Genomic DNA, 12,124 nt, shown 5'->3' with positions numbered 1-12,124 from the left:
ATGATTTATACAGGATGCTTGTGTTATGACTGCATTAGAAATGTATGTCGTGCATATCAAACTGCTTGTAAAGACTTGTGTGATGAAAAGGTATTTTGCAAAGTGCTGTTTGAAATGTAACCACAGTGTGCCCTACTGGAGGAGAACAGAAATGTACATGCACTATTGTAACTATATATTTTAACAGTGGAAACTGGAATACAGGAGGTTAACCTCAGTCCAGCAAACTTTAGAAAAATATCTGAAATTAAAAGCTAGAGAGACAGAGTCTGTGCTAGAAAGTTTTCTGTATTGTCATTGAAATGAAATAATTGCTACATTTGAAGCATGAAGGAATGCATTTGTTTTATGACTTCCAGCATGTGCTAAAGATCTGAGGAAAAGCCCTTGTCTGTATATTTTTACAGATAGAAGCTGGCAATATTTGGGGGTTTGGCCTGGGAACTGGAAGTCAGATAACAAGAAGTGTTGTCATCCTGCAAGCTATCCCAGCAGTAATATTTAAGATATTTTGACAAGTCTCTTAGTGAGACAGAGCATTCTGCATGCCGTCTTGGACCTGACAACTATAAGTTCTTTTATTATTTATTATTAAATCTATTTTATTTATTATTAAATCTATTTTAACCTTTCATTGTGGCTGATCAGTGTAGAGATATTTTAAGTTTTGAGAGAACTTGCGTATTTATTTATGATAATAAAACACCCAACAGACGCTCCTGGATCTAAGCTACTTCTGAACAAAGTCTAATACTGCAAGAGTGATGAAAAATACAAACAAATTTATTTAAGTCATTAAAAACAATACGCTTTTCGTCGGAACACCACTCCAACTTCCTCAGAAAATTCAAATACAAGCAAAGCAGTGCCTCACCCGTACCTAGCGTTTAAGTAGTTTAATTAAGCAAGCATGGTCACATGATACAAAATTCAATTAGTTGTCCTAAACCTCCTGTAAAGTTAAAAAAGCAAACATAAAAATTAAAAAATGAACATCCTAATAACAGTACACGTTAAACATATCGAAGGTTTTGTATTTATCACTGTAATACGACTCATCAGTGCTGCTCACCGATAGAAAAAATATTAACTTCACTGAGCCATAAAGAATGTTGTAATATACTGCCAACTTCAGAGGGGTTTTCACTAATACAATACAAAAACCATTGTGTCCCACTACCCAATCTGGGCAATTTGCTCCCTGTTGAAACGAACACTGAACTGAGTTAGAACTAGTGTATATTTACTTAACAGGAGCAACAAGTTAAAAAAATAACCTCCGTTGTTGAATCCTGTCAGCTTGTGTTATTCACTACCTATAGTGAAATCTCGAGCAGACATTAGGAAACCTAGTATGTTAAATTAAATAACTCAAAACTTGCAACAAAAAGCGTATTGTTTTTAACGGCTTAAATAAATTTGTTTGTATTTTTCATCACTCGTGCAGTATTGGACGTTGTTCGCAAGTGGCTTAGATCCAGGAGCGTCTGTTGGGTGTTTTATTATCCAGTTTTTTAGTCTTTTTGGTATTTATTTATGACACTGTGTGGGCCAATCCTAATAGCCTTGCCTTGGTCAAACTACCATTTGTATTGATAATATTACACAGTAAGATTGGACACCCTTTTTAAAGGGCCTTAAAGTAGCTGGTAAAGAGTGACTGGCGGCAGTAGAAACTACCTTATAGTCTGGGCAAAAGGGAGCATAGCTAGTAAACTTGTCCTAGCCTTTCCCAGGTGTGTGTGTGTGTGTGTGTGTGTGTGTGTGTGTGTGTGTGTGTGTGTGTGTGTGTGTGTGTCAAACCTCAAAGAGTGTGTGTTTCACCTACTTAGGCAGGGACACAAAGCACTGGTTGGACAGAGAGAGGGTGCTGGAGGTCTTGGCTTAGTCACTCAGCTGAGATCTCATCTCTAAAGCTGTGCCAGTGGGGGAGTATTATTGGGAATCTGGAGAAAGAGGGAGAAATCAGCCCTGAACTGACTGTGGTCTCTGTGTGCTCCTAAGGGAAATTGCACTTGATGCAGGGAGCTGCATCTGGAAATACTGTGTGTGCTTGTTATCCTCCCAGTATACATCCCCCACAGGTGTCAGTGGTGAGGATTAAGCCTTCTTGATTACTGTTCTACTGGAGGGTCATCACACACCAGACAGTAGTTGAAAAGTAGATGCAGAGAAAAACGTAATTTTCCCATCGTATATGCATTTGTTAGTATTCGCTTCTTGTAATGTCATTTTTCTCTAATCTGCTGGCATGCCTTGTATATGCGTTTTTTTTTTTTCATTCCCCCCATGCCTACTGGTTATTTACCCTAGATCTCAATCACCCGTTCATTATGTGTTACTGGTAAAATGGCTTGTTGCAGCATGTGCATTATTGAAGCTACAGTGGGGATTTTTCTGTGCCCCCACCCCATGTGGCTGATGTATACATGCGCAGAGGTGTGGGCATGCAGTACCACCTCTTGTGAGTGTGTACGTTCCTGCACATGCCCCATGAAGATTATCACACGGGGCTTGGCAAAGTAAATACACATCCCCATCCCACATGCAGCAAACTTAGTAACCTCTCTGTGTATATGCTGCCATTGCAGCAGGCCAGTCAGTCTCCCATCTCCAAGATGAGTGAGCTGGGATCATCTACCTATTCCCACTGTCCTGCATTGGCATCTCCAGCACCTGGGTTGCTAGTCAATGTGGGGTTGTAGCTGGAGGTCTTATTTAACTATGTACATTATGTTAGCACTTCCAGGATCATCATCATTTTTTTAAACAAACCAAAAAAGCTACGCATTCCAGAAGGGCCTGCTGGTTGGAAGAATGAAGTGAACAATTTATTTTGATTTGTTCTTGTAAAGCAGGGGTCTCTTTGCTGCACTAGTCAATTAGAAGTGACATTGCTATAAAATAATCTTTTATGTTTGAGGATCATTGTGCGAATACTCCAGTTCTAATAATGTTATGACTAATAATCGATAAGTATGTATGCATGTACTATTAGATGTATCATATGCATATATACACTTAGACATGTATATACTCATAAACTATTTAAAACCGTAATATTATGGGAATAACACAGAGTACCTATTCAGCAGGTGCTTGCTTGTTGTCATATCCTGCATAATACTAAACAAGTTTTTTGTAATGTTTACTTAGAAGCGGGTATGGAACAAGCGTCAAAGAAGAGAAAGAAGCAGCCATTGAAGATGGGGCACGGAGGAACCCTGGACAGTGCAGCATCAGGAGTTCTAGGTAAGTAAAATATTTATGATTATAGTCTAAATAGTGATGACTCTGTGTGAGTTAAGTTTAAAGATTCTGCTTGTACTTACCCGCTGCTGTGAAGTGGATTGTGTCAGTATGGAGAACTGTATCCCACTGCATCATCCTTATTTGTGTGATTGCCAAGAATTTTGAGTCTGTTGGCTGTGTTTTGCCACTGTTTCCAATTTGGGATTTAAATGGTGGTGAAATGGACTTGCTTATCTGCATCAATTGTTGTAAATAAAATTCAGGCTTCATCATCTTTGGGCACTTAGTTGTACTGTACCTTAGGAACATGACATAACCCAAAAACTGAATGTAGAAAAAAAATTGAATGCCCTCATATGTTCTTAGTCTAAGCTTTGTGTTTGTGAAGATAAAACCGATGGCAAACTGTGTCACATGAACAGTGATGTGAAAGAAGGTCTGTACAGCTGATGCTTCGGCTGGTGTTGGAAGGTAGTGACATAAGAACATTACAATTTGTGTTTCTTCTAGTAAAAGTCAGATTATAAATTAATCACACTGTATGTAGTAAGTTAATTGCCTCCGTACTTGTATAAGGTTCTCTAAAAATTAATTATGTTTTTATCCAGAGGTTGTTTTCATAGTTTTAATCTAAGAAGTTGCTGACCCTTTACAAACAGAACAAATTGCCCTAAGATGACAAAATGTTACTCATTTTATTTAAAGTATGATCTGTGCTCAGCAGTTGTAACATGCAAAAGATCTGATTGTATTTTTCTTATTATTTGTAGTAGTTGGCATTGGAAAAGGGACAAAGATGCTGAGTGAGATGCTGACCGGTTCCAAGGTAAGTGACATTCAGTTTTCTGCATAGAAGTAGTAGTAATAAAAGGGTGCACGTTCAAACCCTGGTCCTATTACTGTAACAGAAATGTTTCCTGGTATGTTAAATGGGTTGGCTGAAAGTTAATGAAGCTCTTGTGGTTAGAGGAGGCATAAGGCTGTGAGCTGTTAACTAGCTGTTAAGGCTGTGAGCTAACTGGCTGTTAAGGCTGTGAGCTGTTAACTGGCTGTTTCTTGTATGTGTTTGCTTTGTACTCTGCACAACTCAGTTAATCACACATTGCTTTTGAGTCGCTCCTGAAAAGGGACATTTGCATATGATGGACTTTCTCCTGTTGTACAAACAAATAAATAAAAGTAACTGACCTTATTAGAAGGGTTGTTGAGGTAATAGCGGATAGATCAGTTCAGAAGTAAGTGGGGAGAGACTGAAGACATTTAGGGTTAGAGAATGAATGAGCTGAGGAACCTGTGGTAGAAAATAATGCATCTTAAAGATAACCAGTATTAGCAATGGAAATTTTAATTCACCTCTTATTAATATGAGTTTTGCAGTAACAGAGTGATTTGCAAACCACACCCCACTTTCCTTGTTGAGACAACACACAAGTCATCATGTTCTTTCCGCGGTTCCCATTAGCGGTCGCCACAGCGGATCACCTTTTTCCATTTCTTCCTGTCCTCTGCATCTTGCTGTGTCACACCAACCACCTGCATGTCCTCTCTCACCACATCCATAAACCTTATCTTAGGCCTTCCTCTTTTCCTGTTACCTGGTAGCTTCATCGTAAGCATATTTTTCCCAATGTACTCAGCATCCCTCCTCAGCACATGTCCATAACAACGTAATCTTGCCTCTCTGGCTTTGTCTCCAAACCTTCCAACCTGGGCTGACCCTCTAATATACTTATTCCTGATCCTGTCCACCCTCATCACACCCAGTGCAAATCTTAACATCTTTAATTTTGCCACATCCAGCTCTGACTCCTGCCTTTTTGTCAATGCCACTGTCTCCAACCCATATAACATAGCTGGTCTCACTACCCTCTTGTAGACCTTCCCTTTCACTCTTACTGGTACTAGTCTGTCACAAATCACTTCTGACACTCTTTTCCACCCACTCCATCCTGCCTGTACTCTCTTCTTCACCTCTCTTCCATGCTCACCATTACTCTGAACTGTTGATCCCAAGTACTTAAACTCATCCACCTTTGCCACCTCTACTCCTTGCATCCTCACCATTCTCTATCCTCCCTCTCATTCACACACATATATTCTGTCTTAGTCCTGCTGACCTTCATTCCTCTTCTCTCTAGAGCATATCTCCATCTCTCCAGGGTCGTCTCCACCTGTTCCCTACTCTCACTACAGATCACAATGTCGTCTGCAGACATCATAGTCCACGGGGACTCCTGTCTGATCTCATCTGTCAACCTGTCTATCACCATTGCAAATAAGAAAGGGCTCAGAGCTGATCCTTGATGTAATCCCACCTCCACCTTAAACGCATCCGTCACTCCCACCGCAGACGTCACCGCTGTCACACTACCCTTGTACATATCCTGTACCACTCTTGCATACTTTTCTGACACTCCTGACTTCCTCATACAATACCACAACTCCTCTCTAGGCACCCTGTCATATGCTTTCTCTAAGTCTACAAAGTCACAATGCAACTCCTTCTGACCTTCTGTATACTTCTCCATCAGCACACTCAGCGCAAACGTCGCATCTGTAGTGCTCTTTCCTGGCATGAAACCATACTGCTGATCACTAATCATCACGTCTCTTCTTAACCTAGCTTCCACTAGTCTTTCCTATAACTTCATGCTGTGACTGATGAATTTAATCCCTCTGCAGTTACTACAGCTCTGAACATCACCCTGCAGAAATTCTGATGACTAGTTTTGTGTAATTATTTGATAAAAGTGAGGAGTGCATATTGCTACACACTGAGGCAGCAAAATCTATTTTCTGTCAAAACAGAATCGCACTTGTGTTGCATTTGTGGTACAAATTAATATATTCATCCTGTAAAAAAATATAACGTCTTGTGTTGTATTTGGATGAAATGTCATGCTATGTTGTCATCTTAGGCTTTGTGAGGTCTTGTGGTGCAAGCTTTACCACCATATCTTCAGGTATCTGGGCACAGTAATCTAATTCTGCAGTCCTGGCAAAGGACTACATGTTGGAACAGCTTGTTATGTAGTTCAAAAGTTTTTATATATCTTTTATATATCTCTCTAGAGCATATCTCCATCTCTCCAGGGTCTCTTCCACCTGTTCTGTTCTCTCTCTCAGATAACAAGGTTCATGAAACACTGTGAAATAAAGTGGGAGGGGTGCTACTATGTTAAATTGAAGGAGATTAGTGACAACTTGGTGGTTCAGTGTACAATTAAAACCATTATATTTGAAGTTCTTTTCCATTCACCTTAACTGGTAGGTTATTGAATCCAAAACTGTCAGCTTCGATTTTTCATCTCCACCTCTATTCCCAGAATGCACTGCACTGCTTGAATCTCCTCAGCTCTCATTTGAACTTCCAGCTGTCAGACGCGATCTCCAGGACTCCTTAGATAAGTGTCTTTTTGACTAAGTTTTCCTTCTGCTTGTATCTCCTCTCCTGTGTGTTATTCTTAGCGTAGTAGTTTTAGGGTGTTTATTGTTAGGATTTCTTGGTGTTCTAACATTTGTCGATTTGTTTGCCTCCATGTATTATTGGGGCAACTTTACTGCTGTTTTCTGATTGGGATTTCTAGTTAAAAAAACATTTCTTGCCTTACAATTTTAATAGTTGGATGCTTAGATTTCTTTGGGCTTTAGCGCCTGCTTTTTTGGGTAGTGGTGGCTCTTGTTCCAATTGTCACTGTTGTGTGCTGGGCTTGTTTTGCCTTTTGGGACCTTGTCTGTTAGTTAAAGTTTCAGGTTTCAAGAAATGTGTGGGGGGTGTGGGCACAAGCTGTCTCCCCAGGATTCACATGACAAGTGTGTTTATTGTCTGGGTGTGTCCTACCTAGACACTAAGTGCTGGATTCATAGGTAGGTACTAGGCTATTGGCCCTAGGGCCTATATAAGCCTAGCCAAAAAGGTACCCTGGCTTGCGCTACCCAAGAAAATTATTTTCCTGTGCCCCTGTCGAGCAGAGCCACAGAGGTGATCCCCAGGGTGAATTTCGTATTTCCCATCCAATCGTCAAGATTTTTCTTGAAGAGTGCTAATGAGGAGCTTTGTTTGATTATAGATAGGTAGTTTGTTCCAGAGTATGGGAAGTCTCTGGGACAGGAATCTATCCCTCCAGCATGTTCTGTTTATTGTGGTGACAAGGTTTAGGTCCCTAGAGTGTGTAGCTTGGAGGGGTTGGAATTTCTTTAAGTGGAGCATGTCCAACAGCTCTGGGTTTGACATATCTTTGTATGTTAGGCAGAGATGAAGCTGGAGTTTTGAGACATCTGTTTCTCTTTGTGAGTTATTTCATGGCCTTTCCAGTTGTTGTAGATGTCTTGTGAGGTACATACCAAAAATTGTACTCTATAATGGGTCTAATGTGAGCAGTGGAGGGTAGTCACCTCTTTTTTCCTGGATGAGAAGCCTTTGTGATGAGGTGAGAAGGATTTCCTGACTGTTGTGGCGATGTGATTATCAAAGGACCTGTGTCCCAAGGTCTCTTATCACACTTCCGGTGTTAAGTAGAATACCACCTATGTGGTAGTTCATGGGTACAGAGTTTTTACCAAAGGGGATGACAATGCACTTTTTGGCATTGAGCTTCAGGCCATGGCTCTGACACCAGGCATCTGTCTTCAGTGAGGGCCTTTTTGTAGGATGTCCACATCGTTAGGAGTTTTGATTATGGCTCCTAGTTTGCAGCCATCTGCGAACTTCATTAGCCAAAGACCTTCTGTGTTGGCCTGCACTTCAGAGAAGTAGATACCAAACAGGAGAGGACCCAGGACTGAACCCTGTGGTACTCCACTTGTCACTGGTCTGAAGTCGGATTTGGAGTCTGCTACTTTCACAGGCTTATGCTGCTTTTGGGGCCAGAGCCCTCACTGATCACTGGGGTAAGCAGGTCCTCAAAGGGATGCTTCCATCAGCTTCTTCTTTGATTGCTTGGATGTAGTTTTCTCCTTCCAAGAAAACTAGTGAGGGGAGGAGAGCAAAAGAGAGTGGGAGAGGAGAGCAAAAGAGAGTGGGAGCATAAAGACCGAAACAAATGTGAGGCTGACCCTCTTGAAGGTCAGCTGGATGTGAAGGTCCCAAGATGTTCTATATCTGTTAGCTAAGATGTTGCAATGCTGGCTCCTGTGCACTCCTCTCCTGCCACTTTGGGCTCTGTGACCTTAAGTATTCTGAGCCACTTCTTGGCTGCTGCTCCCTCTCGGATTAGCTTCACTTCTCCTTTACTCTGATAACTATTAGACTGGAGTATTCTCTGGAGTTACCCCCCTCTTGGGCCCAGACATCTTCCTTTCAGATACAGGAGACCACCTTGTCTCTGCCTTGATCCACCAAGCCATGTTCTAGGATGTCATCCGAGTCTGCTACATCTGCCAGGAGCATTAAAGATTTCGACTTGGGAGCAACTTATAAATACCTTCCTGAAGGCCCAGATGAACCCTGGGATCCTGTCCCTCACTCTCTGTTCTGAGGGTTGATGGCCACCCTCCTTGGGTTCTGACTCTCACTGTTTCTCCTCTGACCCACCCTTCATTATTGGTGTTGACTCTTCCATGTCCTACCTCATTATAAATGCTGACAGCTTGACTGCCTCCTGCTCCTACTTCTTCACTGTTGTCTTTGACTCTGGTCCCCTCGGACCTGAGTGTATCCCAGGGTGTTGGGTACAATTCTGAGGATTTTGGAGCCATTACTCACCTGAGAACCACAGATGTAGGTAGCAAGCGTGGCTCAAATCTCAACATCGGATCTGATGGAGTTGAATTTGGGTACCAGACTTACTGTTAGACCTGTGGGTTGCAGAGGATCCTTTCCCAGCTGTCTAACCTCTGTATCTGCATTCAGTGTCCTGGAAAAGATCCTTTCTGACTCGGAGACTGGGATTTCTGTTGCTAAGACAGATCTGTCCCTGTTTTCTTATCAAGGGCTTGCATGAGTAATCTCCGGGACAGCCTGTGCCTTTAAACCTTGAGCAGCTCTAGGCTAGGAGTTTCCCATTTGCTTCTGTGTCCCCAGCTTCACCAACCCTGGAGGCTGACATGAAGAACAAGTGCAAGAGGAAGCCCTTCGACTCCCCTGAGGGAGTCCCTTACTGAGGATTCTGACTTCAGTGAAGGGGAAAGGTCCCCATATCCACTTTAAAGAAGCCTGTTTTGGGGGGATTTGTTGTTGTTAATGAAACAATAAGGGGAACAGACTACTGAGGCACTTTCCCCTAGAAGAGTAGTTTTTTTTCTCTAGCCCTTTTGTTTCGGCCACTGCACATTGTGGATGGTACATCCTCCAGATGCTCTTTTTAATTTGGTCTCCTGGAGAGAACTCTATGTGATTTGAGCCCATCCAGTGGAAGCCTGACAAGGTGTAAGTTCCACCAAAGATAGGTCATTTTTGGAGCAAGAGTCCCTCACTGGATACTATTGTAGTCACTGTGGCTATCAAAAAGGAAGTCTCTAATGAGAGTTAATCAGTCCCTCCAATAAAGAGTCATGGGGGATGGACCACTTCAGGAAGCATGCATATGCTTCAACCACTTTTGCCCCCTCCATGTGCTGAACTGTTTGGCTCATCTGACAGGACTCCAAAGAGATCCGAGCGCTAAGATGTTGAAGTCTGTGGCATCACAACAGTCTCTCTAGGCTCTCAAGTGTTTAGAGACTCTGTTATCTATGATGTTCATCTTGAAGGTTTCCATGAGGCTTTTTTCAAATGCAGCAGGTGGTGTGGCACCCTTGGCAGGTACCAGTATTGCCACACACTGGCATGCCTTGATGTGCCTTTCAAACTTTGCACACTGCTTTAAGCCATCCTTTCTCAATGCTCCCTTCGATGGATCCATTTTGTTTGGGTCTAAGACTTTGTCTGCTGTGGGAGTTCAGTTTTGTGCCCTGCAATGGATCTTTTCAGAAAACGGAGGGGAAAGTGAATTTTCTATTGTAAATCTCAACAGTTCTTCCTGCACATTCCAGGTGAAGATACCCCCCCCCGGTAGTGGTCGGGGGGACTTCAGTGGAGGCTGTCTTAGGGGCAAGGGTGATCCACAGAATCAAAGCTTCTGGGATCACTTCTCAGAACGGTGGCTTGACTGCTGCACTCTGAAGGTAGACAGGGGTGCTTAACTGTCCACCCAGAAGCTTGAAAGGCCATCACATTGGATGCTTTGGTGCGGAGAGTAAATTTTCAGATTCTACTTCATTCACTTTCTTTTTGTCTCAAATAAGGAACAAAGATTCCTTCCTGACGATCCTTCCTGGCAGCAAAGGGAAGCAGCAGCAGAAATCCAAAAGCTGCTTTTCAACTGAGTCATCCAAGAGGTCCTATCAGACCAAAGTGGATCTGGAGTCTACTCAAGATTTTTTTAATTCCAAAGAAAAACAAGGACCTTAGGCCCATTTTGGGCTTCAACGAATTGAACCTGTATGTGAAGTAGAACAAATTCTAGATGGAGACAGTGAAGTCCGTTCTTCCTGTTTTGAGGAAGGATGACTGGATATGCTTGGTGGCTCTTAAGAGCACCTACTGTAACAAACAGAGAGGCTTTCCAGGAGTGTCATGTGCTTCTGACTGAGCACCAGTCACTACCAGTTTCATGCACTGTCCTTTGGCCTCAATACAATCCCCTCAGTGTTCACAAAGTATGGCAGTACTAGTGGCCTGGCTCAGGCTGCAGGGGTTATGGGTCTTTCCTTACATGGACAACTGGCTTCTTGCATCTACTTCAAGGGCATCATGAATCCAGACCTGGACCTATTTGCTCCAGTTGTTCCTGTCCTTGGCATCACAGTGAAATACAAATCCAATCTAGAACCCTTGCAAGCTGTGGAATTTATTGGATGCCATCTGCACACCACCAACCAAATTGCCAAGTTGTCCTCCTCCAAACTTCCAAATTTAAAGATCCAAGCCAGCGATGCTCTTCTTTCTCAGAGGCTGCCATTGGCTTTTTGGTCTGAAGCATTAGCCTAGTTAAATATAAGGTACATTCAAACAAATCTTCAAAACCTCCTGGAATGCCATACCTGAGGATGGATTTTGTGAACAGTGTGGTTGATTCTGTTTTAGTAGTTTGATTTCCATGTTGAACCACAACTTTTTGTCTAGGTGTCTGATCTGCATAGATTGCCTACTTACAGTAGCTGCTCCGAAGTGTCAGATGTTGGGGAACTCGTAGTCTTCTTGATGAATTGGTCTGTACCTTTTTTCTAGCTGTTGTTGGATGTTACCCTTGCCAGACATAATCAAATGTTTCTTTTCAATAACCTGGATCTCTGTGTTCTAGCAGTGTGTGGAAGGTGTCAAGCTATGAAGAGTACTTTCGGTACCTGGATTCATGTTAAAAAGAGAAGGTGCATATATTTCCTATTCAGCATTAGGGATTGCATTTTCTGTTTCAGATGTTGAATATGAAATGATGAGGTCGTGTCCGTGGAAAGAAGAGTTCCCATATAATTATGTTGTAGCTTAACATATATGTAGGCATTATGCCTTCCTTTTAGCATAATTTCTGCAAGGTTTGACACAGGAAATATGGATAAAATCCTTAGGCCAGATCATTTAGAAAAGGCTCCGATTCTGTTCAGAATTTGGGGTAGAGAGCTGCCTGGATGGGAATAGCTGTGACACAGTCCTCTGCAAACCAAGAGGTGATGAGATTCTTGTGCTTCATGGTTTTCAGTACCATAATTAACCAGCTTGTGTCTAGATCAAGTGTCCTAAGTTGTCAAGCTAAAGAGGTAGGGTGATAGTGGGCCTCCTTGTTTGGTATGCCTATAGATTTCGCATGAACAGTATATATCGATTTGTTGCTATTGTAATTGTTGGGTGGACCAACAAGAGTTTGCATTATCTGGTGAAGGCCTGAAGAAAGCC

General features: G+C 42.2%; 1 protein-coding gene across 1 annotated transcript in view; it reads left to right on the top strand.

The window, feature by feature from the left end:
* TRUB1 (TruB pseudouridine synthase family member 1) overlaps nt 1–12,124 on the top strand; it is a 394,215-nt gene that overhangs the window by 95,176 nt on the left and 286,915 nt on the right. Inside the window, exons 2-3 of the mRNA XM_044055897.1 lie at nt 3,157–3,252; nt 4,023–4,078. Coding sequence (XP_043911832.1) covers nt 3,157–3,252; nt 4,023–4,078 — 152 coding nt within the window. The remainder of the gene's footprint in view (nt 1–3,156; nt 3,253–4,022; nt 4,079–12,124) is intronic.

The sequence above is a fragment of the Protopterus annectens genome, chromosome 14.part0 (assembly GCF_019279795.1).
Source record: "Protopterus annectens isolate FY-2018-M chromosome 14.part0, PAN1.0, whole genome shotgun sequence".
Lineage (NCBI taxonomy): Eukaryota > Metazoa > Chordata > Ceratodontiformes > Protopteridae > Protopterus > Protopterus annectens.
Note: the sequence above shows the minus strand (reverse complement) of the source record. Positions and strands in the feature narration are given on the sequence as shown.